Source organism: Ischnura elegans, chromosome 3 (genome assembly GCF_921293095.1).
Source record: "Ischnura elegans chromosome 3, ioIscEleg1.1, whole genome shotgun sequence".
Classification (NCBI taxonomy): Eukaryota; Metazoa; Arthropoda; class Insecta; order Odonata; family Coenagrionidae; genus Ischnura; species Ischnura elegans.
Window position 1 is genome coordinate 104,417,797 of NC_060248.1, and position 18,533 is coordinate 104,436,329.

An 18,533-nucleotide genomic window follows, 5' to 3' on the forward strand; every position below is an offset into this window, starting at 1 on the left:
ATCCGTTCCCATGCCATGCTTTTATCGTAGGCGTATGAACCGCCCAGGGTTATTTTTTATGGAGGAACTGAAGATTTTATACATTAAGTAAATTATTTATATCGTCGCAGTCGCTCTCCAGAAAACTCTGACTACAGTCCGGTCAGCGGGAGTTGTCCAATGACAGCAAAATGGAGCGCTGGAGAACACTCCACCAGCACGGATTGCAGCCAATCACTGCCCCCAAAAGCACTTCACATCCTCGCCTAGTCATGCAACAGTTTTCACATGCATATGAAGCAAATAAACAAGCCCAAAAAACCAAAACAAGCCCTTCCTTCGAATTACCAAAACAAAGGGATTGTTCCTTTGGGTCCTTCAAGGTCGTTGTCCCTTCCGGCTCCTTTCTTCATGGCAGGATTTTTTTTACAACTAATGTGGGTGTTTCCCTTACTTACCTGGCAACCTTACCCCATACCCCAAACTAGGCCCTTGCGGCTGTCCTCAGACAATTCTTGGTGGCTGGACTATATGGAGGGGTGAACTCAATGCACCCGATCCTTTGATCATGATCCAAGGCAGAGTGCTGATGGGGCCTCAGCATTCAGCAGAAGAGAGCGATTGAAATTCTTCTACCAACCCATCAACTGGATAGGCCCAATCACACCACAACGGAGAGTTGGGGTGTGGGTAAGGGGTGGAGCTTACTCGCTTGGAGGGGCGGAGTGTATTCAGTCTCAGGGGCGTAGTAGTGTCAGGTTGTTTGCGCGAGTGCATTATGTCCGGGAAACGTAAATATTTTGGTCTTAATACCAAATTAAAATATTAGACGAGTGCGAAAGTAGCTGGACTTTAAAGACTGATATTGGGAGGCAGCTTGGTGTCTTGTCATTCAGGTTGTTCACATTATTAAAGGAAGATAAAATTCGTGCAGTAGTGAACGAACTAGGAACACTTAGCAGCCAAACACATTTGTGGCATGGGACCACAAATGGAATCTGCACAATTGAAAATTTTATTTTATAAAATTGAAAAATTTCTTTCTTTAAATATGTTGATACTCAACTAGATTGTGCCTAATAATGACTCTTACGCTGTTTTACTTTGTTAAATACTGCAGAAACAAAAGAAAAACTGTAAATACGAACGATTATGGGACTTCGGTCAATTTATTCAATGCCTATGGACACAACGAGCGCTCGGTTTTGCAAGTAATTTCTGAGGGATCATGAGCACTCGTAAAACTGGGCTTCTTCTGTATATTTCCAATCGCAAATGCGCAATTATTGCCGTAGACTCTCATGCTGTTGAATACGGGCCAAAGTAACCGGAGATTTCGTCACGTGCGGACATATTTATGCCGTGACTAGTAAAGGTCAAACTGGAGAGGAAGGGAATAGCAGAAGTGAAGGCAGAGGGGGAAGTGGAAGTAGAGATAGCATGAGTCATAGCCAAGCACTCGCCTGTGTGGACAAATGGCCAAAAGTCCTGGTTTCCTATAACTGCTGCAGCACGATGGGATTTGTGTGCTCATTACCTTCATTGAAGCTCTGTGTTCATGTTATATAAACATCACAGTGCATGATCGTGTTTAGGGATCACGGAACTGCATGAAGCAGCAGTGGCATACCAAGCAACTTGCACGAGGAGCGACTATATGGTGTGGTGCCTGAGGGTGTAGTTTCCAATTTCGCGTAGCAGTGTTTAGCATTAATGTAAACCAATTTTCTGAATCCGTGATGTCGCTGACTGGTGTGTGGTTTTGGGAAACCAATTACATGGAGCAGTGGGAATACGAGTACATTTACATTATCGCCACGGAAAAGATCGCAATCGGGATAAGGTAGCTGTGTAAGATTCCGGTTAGCAACCTTAAATAACAGACAATATGCATAAATAATAATTACTTTTTTATTTACATGAATTATGAAAATAACGTGAAATTAAAGTGAAGTTTGGATTATTCGTGTTTTCCGATTATTTGTGCCACCTCTCCTCACCATTAGCCCGTATAATAGGGAATATGCTGTACTTAATGGAAACACTTATAGCATTTTGTTGATTTGACTAATATCTCTTTCAAGTATCCTTAAAGAACATGCCACCTCGCTAAAAAATGTTTGCGCTCCATCTCGGCATTTCCACTGCTATTTTATTTTATTTTCAAACCACCGGATACAGCTCTTATTGGCCATTTTACACCAGGGTGTTCAACAAATGTAACAAGTAAACGTACACAAACAACCATGCCCTGGACCAGGGAAACCTACCCAGGCGGGACTCGAACCCGTGACCTCTTGTTTGGCAGGTGAGAGCGTTACCCCGCCGCCACTGAGGCTATGGATTTATGTAGTAATATGTATAAAGTATAGTGTGATGTAAACATTCTCATCCATCAAACGCCATTTCAAGTTCATGTATTTACAAGAGCAATGTCCATGTTATGCCTAAAACAACAGCTTTCGCAGGTGCAGTGATTGATTGTGAGATGGATCTCAAAGGCCTAAAATAGTCTATTATCTGAAATATTCCTTTCTAGTACATATATTTTTAATATAATTGAGACAATCATGTAAAGTGTGAGTAATGATGTGCTAATCGAGAGCGGCATTCCCACCTGATCCTCGGCTTCATCCCATTTCTTGCTTTCACCAGGTAGCTCGCTCTACCCCACCACTGCTGTCATGTGCTAGCGGACAACCCAAGGCGTTTGACAATATTCACGCACTTCTAGACTGGATTCTTTTCTTCAATTATTTTTAGTCCATCTTTTTTAAGTTCTCACTTGTTTCTTCGGTAGGGCCATGGTCTGGGGAAGTATGAAAATGAAACCTAACTTTATTAAACCCACACGGAAAACACTCGCTGGTGTGAAGTCAACCCACCCTGGGAAGTACGGAACCACTCGTACGAGGTGAAGTTCGGAACTGATGTCATTGCGCATAGCATACGCAGAGCCAACTGCAGAGGGTGAAGCAGGACCATAGGACTGTGCTGCAACTTACCCACTCTTTTCTGAGTAGCATAGCATCAAGTAGATGAATTCGAATTGCTAGTAGGTAGGAATAAAATATCCTGAGAAGATCTGTTTTTGGAAAAAATGCGGCATTAACTGCCAAGAAGCTCAGCAGCAAGGATATCGAGTTTGGCCAGAAAGTTATGTCTCCATCTTATTTTTTCAGCTATTTCCTTGCTTAAAATGCTTAAATAATGTTATAAGTGTGTCGTGTTTGTTCTATGCTCAATCATCCAAAAACTATGTAAATGTCTGGACTTATTTTATGGAATATTTGACATGTCTGGTTCATATACAGGCTGTGTCACTAAGGCATTGGGGCCCATGTTGGCACTATAATTTTTCAAAAAACAGCCATATGAGAGACTTTTTTCCTAATAAGTTCAACAGATGCAGGCTTTATATGGTGGAAGCTCAACATATTTGAATGAAAGTGCTACCATCTTTTATTTAAACATTTTTTCCTGTTCCAGAGGCATGTAAAATATGAAACATACACTGAACTTAGAGGACTAAGTCACAGTTAGTGGTTGGAATAATTTTGAGAAAGTCAATTTTACACTTTTATGTATGTGTCGTGGTATTTTAGATTACACAATTTTTTTATGCAGTGAAAACATTGTTCAATGAGTGTATTTTATTTTTGAGTGTTTTTTTTCTCTCTTGAACAGAGAACTATATTTCTATGTTCTAATAAATCATCCCCTCAGAAAGAAACATTTGGTAAATTTTGTTTTTGTTGGAAACAGTATGAAATTGAAAAAAAAATTGGCCTCATTGGTTTGAAAACTCATTTAAGCTTTTTAAATGTTAAAAAATTGGAACTTAATTCTGCTGATTCGAAATACTTGCCATCAGGGATAAGTTTGTGTTGCATTTGTTTCAGAAAGGATTTTATGCAGATTTTAGTTTTTACATACTTCAGTAATACAAGTTAAGGGTCATATTTTTTCCATTAAAATTTAGCTCAAGAACAATATTTTCATCTTTGCTAATGATTGCTTGATAATTCAGCTTTATAGCTTTCAAAGAAGTTGCAATTTGAGATGTGTTGTTTTACAGCATCTTTCTATTTGTCTTTCAGGCAGGAGTTGTCTCCATTCATCCGTCAAGTCTTTGTTGTACTCTTCCAAAGACTTTCCTACTCAAAAACAATCAAATTTGTTAAGGGCCTACTTGTTTTCTTCAGTTTGTACATTGTTAAACATGGAGCTGGTACCTTTGTGGATCTGATTGATGAAATACAGCAAAGGTATAAAGATTTCTTCTTGAATTTTGAGTGTGATAATTTGATTCTTTGTTGCTTATAGTATTTTTTTTTACTTTCAGAATGTTTGCAATGGTGGTTGAAAGACTCATTGTTACAGATGTTCAGAAAATTTCAGGAAGAAATAATCGTAAAGTTGTTGCTGTTGGTTTAACCAAACTTCTGACGGAGTGCTCCCAAGTGATTGAAGGACAATACTCCAACTTATGGTGTGTTTTCTCCTCAAGTGCATGAAATTAGGGATACCTTTATCCTATGTTCAAATCCCAGTAGTTAAAATAATTTCAGTTCTTGCCAGTTCCCTTGAAACTCCTAATTACACTTCATAATTACTTGATGAAGTGGAACCTCAGATTTGCAAACCTCTGCAGAGTGACACCTAATGACGACCCAAAAGTAAATATTGGGAAAACTGTGCAAAAGGGCCTCTGATTAGCAATACATCCATTTAATTGATAGATGATTTACGTAGCATATCCCAAGGAGCGATACCACCTTCATTTTTCGAAGTCCAATGTTTCACCAACCAGTCCAAGGTTTCCAATGGTTTCAAGGTTTAAATGAAAAGTGAAAATTTTCAAGCACGCGAAAACGCGACACGTAAGTAGGAATGATGGGAAAAAGTCCGTGCGACGCATTTCTGGTTCCCCCTCCCGCCTTGTGTGCCGACCTTGATCGAGGCTCTGAGCGCTGATAGGACGCAGGATGCTAGCGGGTAGCTGAGTACGTTGCTGGCTGGTAGCGCTTGGCTTAAAAAAGGTTTATTAATACCATACCAACGAAGAAAACTTTCCGACCTAAGCCAGTTTTAATAGGTGATTATTTAGACATGTTTCCCTGAGCTCTGCGCCTCATGCATGCATTGGTAACCTCAGACGATGTATAACTCCTATCCTCTCGTGTAGAAACTAGGTCCCTGTAACGTCACGTGGAGTGGAATCGCATGGGCACCAATCTGGCCTTTTTCAAATGAGGATAAAATTTGACCCTTGCCATTCGTGTAAACCGGTATTTCAAAAACAAAATAATTTGTATATTATGAATACACTAATGGTGGGTAACGAATAGCAATCAATACCTTTCGTTTTCTTTGATGAAGGAAACCACCCTATTGTCCATGAGATAGTAGGGAATTTCCAGTCGAAGGTTATCCAAGAGGGCAATTGAAAGAGTGTGATAACAGTTTCAGCCAGAGCAAGGAAATTTGTTATCATCTTCCTTCCCTCCCTTCATATAACACCGATGAAAGGGCTGGTTGTCTTCCCTTATTCAATAATGATTTCAATTGGGCAAGCATTGAAATTTACGTGAGCGTAACGACTCCTCTTCGACTTATCTCAACTTTTACATGGTCATTCCTTTGAATATTTTAAGGCAGGATAGGCAAAATTAATTTGGTCTCGTGACTCAAAATACTCATGGCCGAGTGTAATTGGGCCACCAGTGTTGAGAAAATTTTATCTCACATTTTCAATGTTCAACTTGCATTCTTCTTAGTGGTAGGTAGCGGTTGCATTGCTGCACAATTGCAGTTCCAATTCCTCCATGTGAAGGTTCATATGGATGATAAACCTATGTGTAGTCATAGCCAAGATTATTATAACCTCTACAAACTTGATTTCAAAGTTTCATTTTGATCCTTTGACTTTGTGAATAGGAGGTTTTAACTTACTAACTTTTGAGAACTAAAATTTACTTTACTGTGGCCAAAAATTTATTTCTCATCCATTCATTCTTTTCATGTAGTTTTCCTATTTTCTAAGGGAACCAACTGACTGATGTTACAACCCAATACACTCAAATTGGTACCAACTCCCACATCATGGTACTAAGTACTGATTTTATGAATATTACCTTTGTTTTTCGTACATTGTTGTGTATATGTCATTTGCTGTTGGTAAATGAATTTGCAAGTTATTGTATTTGAGGGTAAAATTTATCCTACATAAAACCATATTCTGATATTTAATCATGAATATTTTTCCATTTATTTTGAGTGTTTATTGTTTATTGTTGTTCTTAAGTATGAAGGTAATTTTGTGTTGTGTTTATTTCAATAGTTACTATTCTTGTCTGATCAATCAGTTTTCGAGGTACATGTGAGTGTGTTTTATTCATCCCTCTCAAATTTTTCAGGTCACCTCTTCTAAATTCTTTGGTGGAACTTTTTGAATTGCCTGAGGATGAAAGTGAGCAAAGTGAGGAACTACCCTTAAATATCACAGAAAGTGATCCAAGTGTTGGTCTTGGGTACCAGGCTGCATATTCCAGACTTTCTTTTGCCCGCTGTAAAGAACCTGATCCTCTTGCTCGTAAGTGATTTTTCCATCTGTACGTTATCATGTAATATTTGTCGTCATGCAGAAAAATGGAGTGGAACCTTCTTGAAATGTACCTGCTCAAGACAAAGTCCCATTTTTTATTAAGCACAAGTCATTCTCCACCAAAAAAAACCTCTTTTCTGATTAAAAATCTTATGCATTTGAAATATGCTTGAAAAAATTAGTTGGAAATTTATATGACTAATTTTTTTGGTGAAAGGAAACTGTATTACTTTTATGCTGAGTAGTACACATGATTTTAGTGATGACTTTTTTTTACCTTTTGACCTTGAAAGATGTTGCAGCTAGTTTTTGCATTTATACATCCATGTGTTTAATTCACATCCCTGAGAGGACAAAGTTTAACAAATAGTAACCAGGTGTAGATGCCTATACAGTAAAACTTCGATTTTAAGTACTTTAATTTTACATCAAGTCTCGTTTTTACACTCAAGTCCAGCCGGAAAGCATAGGGAATTGCAATGGTAAAACTTCGATTTTCATCTTTTCTTGATTTTATGTAGTTTTTCAATTTTGCACAGCATGACCCCAGCCCCAAAGAGGATGCTAATCTTGATTTTACGCAGTTGTCTTTCGACTTGCTTTGAAAATCCTGACTGGAGCAATATGAAGTTAGGTTATTTATTTGCCTCAATAAGGTGCAAAAATGAATACAGGAATGGTTGTAATGACGTCACGCTGGTAAGCATAAAACTAAAAACATCACGAATCTAATTATTGCTTTCACCTGCGCTCTCTCAGTAATATTTCAGGCTCCTTTACGAACGCTAATATCACTCTTAGTTCAAATTTACCGTTGAAGGATATCGAAGCCTAAAACATACAGCAATTGCCGTGTATACGTAACTACTTTTGATTAAGAGAGATGATCGCCGTAGATATTAACATTATCACCTAACGTTTATTATTCGACTTATTGATCGACGCTGTTTATAACATATTTATTGTAATTACAGTAGATGGTCTTTAATCCGGAATTATGAACCACGGAATATCTATCCCTAACGGAAAGTTTTCTAGAATTTTGGCAAAGCTATGTTTTCCATTGACCCAGCAAAATATAACCGCGAAATGAGCCGTTAAAAATCCTCCCATGCCAAAATTTTGGCTTCTAAGGTGATCCAAAAAAAGATAGTCGCACTTATAGTATGGATGTTAGTCTATGGTGATTTAACACGATGGTGAAAGCAGCATGCGTTGTCTCATTCCGCAGGCTAACCCCACATCTGCGGGATGAATGGAGGCGAGGGAAAGTTGCTTGTGCGGCGCACTTTTCAGAACTGACTCAACTTGTATCTTATTATCAGTGGGTTTAAATGAAACATGATTGGAACTTGAATAGCTATTTTCTTAACTCCACTAGGTGGCAAGCGTATCTTTTTAACAGAACAGGAGTTAATGCCCTCGGAGAATAACTTGCGTCGTCAATTGTCATGTAATCATTGAAGTCAAATTCAAGACGGGAGTGTTAAGGCAGTCCCTTCAAACTCAGGAATGGCTTAGCACCATTAAATCGAAATACAAAAAGTGTCCAGTGTGGTTAATCAGATATGGGGAAGCAAAATATTATGTGAAGGTGAGTCACACGGCTTGTAAGTCGAAGGTCCCGACACTGAATTCGTGGAAGAATGCAAACAGAAGCTATACCCGGTAGATTCAATCTACTAATGCTAAAATTTCATGGGAAAATGTTTTTTTAATGTGTAAAAATTATAAAGAGGGAAAATTGTTCCGGACTATTAATAATTATTTTATTCATCACTGGCGGCATGATGGTAGTTGCACGGTTATTTTAATAGCTCACTTTAAAAAAGTGATCTAAACACCGGAAAAATAGCCAGGTTGTAATGATAGGCTCCAAAGGGACCAGGACTTAATGTCCCATCTGCTGGACAGTGGTGCACTGGAAGTGCCCACCACATTACACTCAAGTGGGGATAGGGCCATCTCTGATAAGTTTCTGCTACTGCTAGGACTTGAACAGTATAACAAATAGTAACCAGGTGTAGATGCTTATGCAGTAAAACTTCGATTTTAAGCACTTTAATTTTACATCAAGTCTCGTTTTTACGCAGCGACACTCCAGTCCGGCCGGAAAGCATAGGGAATTGCAATGGTGTGTAAAGTCTTTGTGATGTATGTATTGGCAAATTTTGCTCCCTGTTAATGGGGTTAATTTGGATGACTATCCTCAGATACCTCATTTCTTACATCTCCAATCTTTGTTTGTCTGCAGGTGGTTAAACAGATTTCCTGAAAACTGCTTTTAATGAAAATAATTTTGAAAATTAGCTTCTCTGCGAGCATTTAGTATCACCATTCCAAAATTTCTCCTGGGTAACAGAAGTAATCTCAGTGCCAGAAATGCTAGCAATTCAACCATTTTGTTCAACCATGGTAAACATTTTTCAGGAATGCAAGGTTGCTTCTCTTAAGGTAACACGTCATCTGTGGTGTTGCTTGTGAGTTATAAGAATACATATTAGGCTTCATTTTCTCGCCTCCAAATGAGTAATTGAATCTGGGAAACAGATTCAAATACGAACATCTCATGAGATTGAAAAGGATTTCATGCTCCTTTACCATGAAACCTTACATACTTTTTCTAGTTCCGGTTCTGGTTTTAATCAGAATTATACAAAAGTGTATGACTAAGTGTTTTAAACATAATGAGCAAGTATTATCCTGAAAATTATACTCCTCCTCATTACCAACTCTTGATTTTACCCACTTTGATTTTACATTCTTTGATTTTACACAGTCCCCATATTTTGGTCCCTCCCACTGCGTAAAATCAAAGTTTTACTGTATCTGGCATACAGCAAACCTAATGGTTTGCCATATACCAAATGTAGACGACTATGAAATAACAAATAATCGGTTGCTCTGCATTCTTTTCGTGTATGTAGCGGGGTTTGGAAAGCTAATGCCAATTCAGGGAGCACGAGAAAAGCACTTTCTAAAATACCTAATTAAAAATAACTTTTAGGCAGTTATCTATGAAAAGCAATAGACAGTTAAAGAAACACAAGACATGCACTTAATGTAAAAAGAAACTTTCATTTTCATGATAATGTGGCAAAGTTTCACCATTTCTTTGGTTTCACAAATACGAATTCACAGCAAGTGTCTGTACACAACTGTCTGAGATCGTGATTCACTTCCGCTGCCAACACACATGCAAGCAACAACGTATTTCAATAAAATAGGTAAATCCACCAAGGATAAACTAGGAATTCAAATGGAATTGAATTTAGAATTTAAAAATGAGCTGTTAAAAATCCTCGCATTCCAAAATTTTGGCTTCCAAGGTCATCCAAAAAATATTATAGTATTTGCAGTATGGACGTACGTCGATGGTGATTCAACACGATGGTAAAAACAGCATGCGTGGTCTCATTCCGCGGGCTAATCCCTCATCCGTGGGACGAATTGAGCCGGGGGAAAGTTGCATACACGGCGCGCAGATCAAAACCGACCCAACTTGTATCTCAGTGGGTTTATATGAAACATAGTTGGACCTTGAGTAGCTGTTAGCTTGAGTCAGCCTGTTGGCAAGCGTTTATTTTTTAACTGAACAAGAGTTAGTACGAATGCCCTCGGAGTATAACTCGCGTCGTCAGTAGTAACGTAATCATTTAAGTCAAATTCAAAATGTGAAAGAAAAGGCAGTTCCTTTCGACTCAGGAATGACTTATAACCATTATATTGAAGTACAAAAAGTATCCAGTGTTGTTTTCAGATATGGGGAAGCAAAATATTACGTGAAGATGAGTCACTTGTGAGTCGAAGTGCCCGGCGCTGAATTCGCGGAAGAATGCCGACAGAGAAGCTATACACGGTAGATTCAATCTGCTATTGCTGAAGTTTGATGGGAAAAGTCTTTTTTTAGTGCGTAAACATTTTTGAGAGGGGAGATTTTTCCGAGCTATTAATCTATTTTTGTTCATTCATCACTGACGGCAGTTGCGTACAGTGAGTCCTCGTTTAACGTCACTTACCGTTCCTGAAAAATGTGACGATAAACGAAATGACGTTAATCGAAGCATAATATCCCATAAGAAACAATGTGAAAAGTGAATATCGGGTCCTGGACCTCACAATTCCTACGTGAAAAAATGTTCGCGTATCATATCTGGGGCATTTTTTACGATGGGAATGCCACACTATGGCATAAATACGAGTTCCTGTCTTCATCGACGACAATATCAGCAGTGACGTAAATCCTTCTCCATTTTTGTATCTTCCCGCATTTGCTTTTCGGCAACGCTATGGTGGTCGCCTGGGAATCATCATCGCTAAAACATCGTCGCAGATACAGGAACCAAAATTATAGTGAACACGCCAAAAAAAGTGACGACAAAAAATCCCGAGTTCTACACGGAAAAATTCCTTGAAATCAATTTTTAGGTTCCAAAAACCATTATGTCAAGTATAACCTTGCGCACCTACCTAAGAATTCATTTTGCAGAAAATTTGCTAAAACCGTAATCGCAATTACTAATAAACACACCATTTTACACTTTGTTTAGACTGACTGTATCACGACTGTATTACCGCTTACAAAACGAACAACCTTCAACGCCCGCCGCTTCGGGTTTTTTTTCTCTCGCGAAATTTAAAAGCCCTGACGTTATCGCGAAGCGAAGGTGCGATAAACGAATGATGGTCTCAAAATGTTCGTGACGTTATCGCGAAATGACGTTAAACGGGGTGACGTAGAACGAGGACTCGCTGTAGTTATTTCAAATGCTCACTTAAAAGAAGTGATCTAAGCACCGGAAAAATCTTAGTCACGGAATATCCTGGGTACCAGTGGCGTAACTAGGAATATGCTTTGGGGGATGGTAGTACCTGGGGGGTGGCTTTCCCCCCCTTTACTCCCCCTACCTCCAATGGCCGTGGGTCAGACTGGTACAACAATGTTACTGAATTTTTGGTTTAACTGTTCCAGTACATATTTCATGTGCTTACTCAGATATTAATGTTGTAAATAATAAAAAAGATGAGGGCTTCCCAGCCTCTATCGTCGTTTATTTTGCTTTATATGTATTGAAAATAACCAACACGTATCAGAAACGAAGCTCTTACAACTGCTCGCAACTCATACAGACAATCATAACAATACACAACATGGTCTGCGGACGACCACCTGTGTTACCATCTCCAGCATACGTTAGCTTAAGAAGGCATTGGTAGTATACATCGCGTATATTTATGGTCTACATCGAACTTCTATCGGTTAAGTTACCTGTTGACTAGAAATATCCCAAATTTATACACCTACAATTTTTCGCTTATTGTACACCGCATATATTTATAATTAGCTATTTCAGGCATAACTTTATGGAATATACTTGAAATGATGAAAATACATGACATGATATATATCTGGAATAACAAAGTCATTTTTTACTTTTCATCACGCGTATATTTATGGTCTACATCGAACTTCCGCCAGGTAAGTTACCTGTAGACTTGAAATATCCTAAATTTATAGGTCTACAATTTTTCGTGTGCTCTCAGGGATTGTAGAAAAAAATCACCCAGGTATCACCCTTTGCTGGTTTACTACTATGGTGTATAACAAGATAAATGGCAATGGAAAAATGAATTGCAACTTAAATCTGTGCATAATTTTATATCTTTGCATCTAAATATGCACATTTGTGTTTAGAGGGATGATATGAAAGGTTTAATTGGTCAAATTCATAATTTGATTGTACATTTTGCAGATTTTCAATGCATATTGCTGTATAGTATGACAGAAAAGCAATTATTTCCATGTGACAGTAGACTAATTCCAAGGTCTGAGGTAGCATGTCTTTGTATTTTTGATCCCACTCTCATGGAGGTTTTAGTTCATATTTTATATTTCTTTAATGAGAAATACAGAATTTCAGTCCTATCCAATTTTTCATTGAGTTTCCAGGAATTATTGTCCTGGGCCCCATTATTGTCTTCTATTTATGTCTATAATCGAACTTTTGATTGATTTTTGTAATAAATGTTTTTCTCCTAAATTTATTGTGTTTCTACCTTTCAGATGTGTCTGACCCTAAGTTATTGCTAGCTGAATCATTAGGAAAGTTGTCAATGACTCACCCTGGGAGATTAGGACCTCTTATCCATTCTGGCCTTTCACCTGAAGGCAGGGGGCACTTGGAGAGGTATTTTGTTGCTGCCAATGTGACTCTTGCATAATCATTGAGACAGTGTTTGGTTCCTCTGTGGGAATGGAAGTTACAAAAAATGTGCTGCATCAGTATTCTTGGATGACAATTGTTGCATGCGTCAAAGTTTTGGACTGGTTATACTTGTGCATTTTGTTCAAGAGTTTTTCGTGCCAGTGAATGTGTGATTCAAGAGACATTTTAGGCAGAAACTGTGAGTACAAATGTGAAACTCTCTTGTGGTTTTAAATATAGTGAAGAAAGTTGTCGATTCTTAATTACTAAATATTTTTCTATGTGATATTAGTTGGCATTTTAATGCTTCTCCAATTATTGACTAATATGAAGAGAGTATTTACATTTGTACTGCTGCTTTGATTTCACTCCTTTCAACATTTTTTTATTCCATTTAAAAGTCATGATAAGAGTAATGTACTAATATTCATGATTGTCAGAATATACAAAGTCAAAGACATCTCACCAGTGATATTATAGCAATGAATTGTAAGTAGTAAAGATATATAAACTTTTTAATTTTTCTATTTCTGTGACCGTAGATTTAAGGGTTTAAATTTTAAATAATCTAGTCTGTGATTTACATTTGCTGCTTTAGATTGTTTCCTTGATCCGTGTATTTAAGTTTTCCTGGATTAGACTGGATTTTACCGAATCTTAAAATCCTTGCCCCGTCCGTAGTTAATCTCCACCTTGATGCATTTCCAAGATATACAGGCTTTTGTAATATGCACCTATAATGATTGTGTGCTTATATTACTTAACACTTAAAAGTAATTTTCTATATTTAAATGTCCTGATATGAATTTTTTAAACCAAATAATGTGATGGTAGTTTGCAGCTTATGATTTTGAGTGCACGGATTCAGATCCTAGAAATTCACAGTTGTAGAAAATGTGAAAACGACTAATTTTAGAGTTTCTTGGGAGATATTCCATTCTGAAGATACCAGAAGGTATTGAAGTAAATACTACAGATCTATCCTCCTCTTTTGGTCACTCACTCAGTGCATCAGTCAAAGCCTTCAAAATGTTTTTTCTATTCACTGGTCGACTACCTTCCTACCTGATTAATTGCAAATTTGGCAACCATGTTTAAAACCACAGGCTAAAAAAAATATGGACTTCAAACTTCATTGAGAGTTCTTCCTTTGTTTATAGATATTTTTACTCTGTGATGCAACTTGAATGTTCCTTCCTCATTTCTTGGAATCGTTGGTAAGACTTTTAATGCATTCCAACTTATCCCCTATTTCAGTACGTCATTGGTGTACAGCATCCACTGAGCAACCCAAAAAACATGCTGCACATCTTTGCTTGTATCCTAATTGTTTGAGTCCAGCTCAAAAAGTTTTGCAATGATATGCTGGCACCCAAAGAGACTTTTTTTGGCTCTCTTTAAGAATGTAACTTCTGGCTCCATGACAACACTGGATGTGAGAAAAACAGTAGCTCAATAATAATTGATCTCAAGTGCTTACAGTAGAAACTTTTGTTCTGCCAGCCATGCAACAGTGATCATCCGGGCTCCCACTCAACTGTAAAAACCTATTAAACGTGAATAAGCCGTGAATTTTGTCTACTGTGAAAAAATCTGTAAAAGCCAAGAATATCGTCATAAAGCCTTAAATATCTCTTAAATCTTAGAGCTACAATTGACAGATCAAGAGGAAAATTGATGTGTCAATCATGTCTCAAGGTCAGGCTTGCGCAGACAATGTCCACACATTTGTATGCACAGGTATATTCGAAGCGAAATTATTGGTCCTTGTGCCATGATGACACATTGACCTTAAGCCTGTGATTGGAAGACTGGTAACCAAGTTGTTCATTAACTCTGGTGAAAAATCAGACACTTCTTCACTTCCCTACCACCCTGCTCCCTCCATTGTCCCACTCAACCTTGAGACGGCCCTGAATTTTGCTAAAGATAGGTGACGTCATAAGAGGTGCATAAGAGATCATTGCTGCATTTATTTTCACGGTGTCTGTAACGTTTCTTAAATTTTTAGTTAACGTGCTGCCAGTGATTGTTACGTGATCAATATTTCTGCATAAAATGGCTCATCAAGGGGACATCAAGACATCGATACCTCCACTGCAAAAATGCTCAACGATCGCCCACTGAATCAAATCCGCTCATCTTGTACTATAAGGGCTATCTAGATGAGCAGATTTGATTTGGTGGGCAATTGTTGAGTGTTTTTGCAGTGTACATTTAGACCGTGAAAACCTGGAAAAACTGTGAGTTTTATAACTTAGTTAGAGTGGGAACCCTGACCATGTTTATTTCACAAATGCTCATTAGTTACTGGAAGTAATACAGTGGAAGACATTTCCTTATGTTGATTTTATTTTTACAACTTTAAATAAAGGGTTTTTCCATCCAAATGTCGGAAGAAAAATATCTGTGTGAGTGATAAGTATTGTCTGGAAGGTTGGAAATTTGTATTTTTCTGATGCCTGACATTTTAAACATGCTTGACATATATAGGGGATCGAAAAGAACCGAACTGCCAAAACAAATTGTACTCTGAAATGAAATTATTTGTGAACAAACAGTCGTACAACAAAATATGGCTGGTAGGCTACACTCATGAAGAGGTATTTCGAACTGGAGCTCCATCACAATTTAATCCAACAGGTGCATTAGGGTTGCAACAGATGGCGGTAACAATGGTATGGTATGGTATTTGGAGGAGGCGACCGACAGCTGAGGTCATTTGCGCCATGAGGGAAGGGTATGGAAGGAAGGGTGGAGAGAAACCCGGCATCGGCATTAGCCTGCTCTTGACGAAAGGCGCCAAGGGGGCCACGGCTTAATGTCCCATCCGACGGACGGAGTGTTGCGCTTGAAATGTCCTCCACACAACACTCAAGCAGGGACCGGGCAGTCTCTGAAAATTCTCTGCCACTGCCGGGATTTGAACCCGAGCTCGCCGGGTGGGAAGCCAACACTCTAGCCACCACACCAGCCCGAACTCCCGCGGTAACAATGAAGACCATCTAAAGCTGCAAAAGTCACTCTATGGTAGACCATCAAGCACCTAACCTTTGTTCTCTCACCTACCTCTCTATCTTGTCTCAATTCTATAGGAATAGCAAATGTCCAGGAAAACGAAAATTGTTGAAGCCTAGATGAGCCATCTGACCACCTGATGATTCATCTAGGCATTTGCGTTTGTTCAGGCATTTGTCTGAATATAGTCCCCCCTTTTTTTCCAAAAATGCCAATGGTAAAAGTAAAGAGGGGACTATATTCAGACGAATTTTTATAATTTTTCCCGAAACTGAAGCCTCGAAATTAAGGGAGGGGGGGGACTATATTCGGAGAAATACGGTATTCTTGGGCATTCAGGTTTCTATTGCCATTCTCATTTATGTGACTCTTTGGATTCATCCTGGCATTCGCTCTCATCAATGTAAGTATGCAATGGTTTGGCATCATAACGAGGTTAGGGTTTGTATGTATGTTCAAGGTACTTGCTATTGTTCTAAGTAAATGTAAAAATTAAGTTAAAAAATTTTTAATTGTTATATTTTTTCAAAAGTAATTGTTTCAGTGTAGCAAGATGTTGAGCAGAAATGGTAGAATAATTTAATTTTCACTTTGGATATTGTCTTTGCATTAGAGATATTGATATGAACATGTAATTAGGTTATTGCATTTACTTTTCTTAGAATTGCTTAAAGGATTTTAAATTAATGATCATGGGAAATACATATTTGTTTGAAATTTGCCATATTTAAAGGTAATAATAGAAAGTATATTTTTTGTTCTAAATAATAACTTCATAAAAATTCAATGGTGCACTAGCATACAACTATCAAAATAGCACTTTGGGCTACACAATGTAGAAATCTGTTCTAGTGCTCTTTCCCGCTGAATGTGCCACGTAGCACTGAGAGATTAAATTCATTGTAAAACACAGGTTAGCCGAACAATATCTAATTGCTCCTGTTTCATAAAAATTTTGAATAATTTTCCGGCATTAGTCTAAATTGTTGATTGTTTTAGGGAGTAGTTGCTGTTTCCTTCAATTCAAAAGCTGAGTTAGATATCTCCTTCGTATGCTTTCAAATCATGCATTTTCTGCTAGAGTGGAATGTGTTTGTCAGCAACAATGAGCTCTAAAGTGAATACAGAACGAACTGTGCAGTTGGTAAGTATACCTGAAATTTATATGCCAATTAAAATTGAAAATTGGGACAAATATACTAGTTGTACTGCATCCATTTTCAGGGTAGTGATTTCAAGAAGTCCTATCTGCTGTAGAAGAGAACAATGCCCTGACGAGCATCCACTGAGAACCTTCATAGAGCACCGAGGTTATGAGGTGAACATTTTTGGGAGGAGGATGATAGTGCCTGCACTAAGCAATCTATCTCGCGTCAGCCTGGAAAGATTGCCGATATTATTGTGAGTAATCGAATGCATGGATGCGGATCTGATGAACTCGAAACAAGTGAAAAAAGGGTTGATTGAATTGATGGAGAAGGTATAACTATCATTCATACAGTCTGTGATTCTTGCCTAAGGTAGGTTTGTTGGCTGGTGAGAGTGTAGTTCATCAGGGACTAATACACAGCCATATGGAGTTAACACATTCAAGGTAAGGAAGCCATTTCCTTTCTCTGGGAAGCCTTGAAGTAGGGTTTGGGGTAGTCTCTGAAGACTTAGTTGGGATTTGAACCGAAAAACCTTTAGTCAGTTGCTCAATGCTTTACTTTCCACCACACTTCTGTAACATAAGCTGCCACCCTAAAAACTCTGATAACTCATTCATTCATGGCATTTCTATCCCTGCAGCTTTTCATTTCTCTCTTTCCAAAGTGAGTTCCTTCAGTTTCCTTATGTTCTCCTTACTTATGTCCGTCTTTACCTGCCTGAAATACCTGTCATTTTCGGTGGACTTTTACTCAATTTTCCCTCCGTATTCTATTTCTCTTATCACTACCTTCCTACAATTAAGAATTTAGTGGTCACATAATATTCAGCTTAGTATCGTCTTATAATTTATGCTTCAAGGTTTTGGAATTCCATTAGTAATAAGCGAAGTTATGAAATATTGTACCATCTGCATATATTAATGTAATAATAATAATTTAATTGTTAATAGTTATAATTCAAGCCTGGCAAATGATTAGCAAAAGAGGAAACGGTATTAATGCCCCTATACTGGCTGTGCTAGAAAGAGTTGTATTAATCCTCATGGAAAGTGAAGTGGCAGTTGTGAAAAGATTATAATAATTATAGTAATGTGAAAAAATGTTCTCTTTGGTCTGGCTCGATCATCAAAAATATATTTTCTTTAATGCACTATTAATTTAATGGTATTGAAATAAATGTGGACCTAGATTGCAATGGAAAAGCTAATACGTTCTCTTTGCCGCTTGGAAATATAATTAATGTTAGAAGTTACGAATTTATTCCATAGTTGGCGTAAAGCTATGTTCTGGGAATAAATAAAGCGCGTCGCGGCTGTAATGCGCGAATTTTTATAAAGAAAATCCTGTGTATTTTCATTTATTTTGTTGCTAGTGAGAGTTATAATTTTGAAGACAATGCCTAATGTGATTTAAGTGACAATAGGGTTTTCAAATCGCTATCATTCGGACTTCTTTTCGAGGAGTTTCACGGTTTCACCACGACGGATTTACGACCGTTTACGACCCATAAAGCTAGGGCATCCACGTACTTACATGCATAAGCTAGTAAAACTGTAGTATCGCTACTTGGCG

The 18,533-nt window shown here is 37.9% G+C and overlaps 1 protein-coding gene across 3 annotated transcripts in view; it reads left to right on the plus strand.

Moving 5' to 3' along the window:
• Positions 1 to 13,311, plus strand: part of LOC124156296 (exportin-2) — a 48,297-nt gene extending 34,986 nt beyond the window's left edge. For all 3 annotated transcript variants that reach the window (XM_046530759.1, XM_046530758.1, XM_046530757.1), the window contains exons 18-21: positions 4,080 to 4,247; positions 4,325 to 4,471; positions 6,399 to 6,574; positions 12,651 to 13,311. In XM_046530759.1, coding sequence (XP_046386715.1) covers positions 4,080 to 4,247; positions 4,325 to 4,471; positions 6,399 to 6,574; positions 12,651 to 12,808 — 649 coding nt within the window. In that variant the 3' untranslated portion in view covers positions 12,809 to 13,311. The remainder of the gene's footprint in view (positions 1 to 4,079; positions 4,248 to 4,324; positions 4,472 to 6,398; positions 6,575 to 12,650) is intronic.
• Positions 13,312 to 18,533: the final 5,222 nt, after the last annotated feature.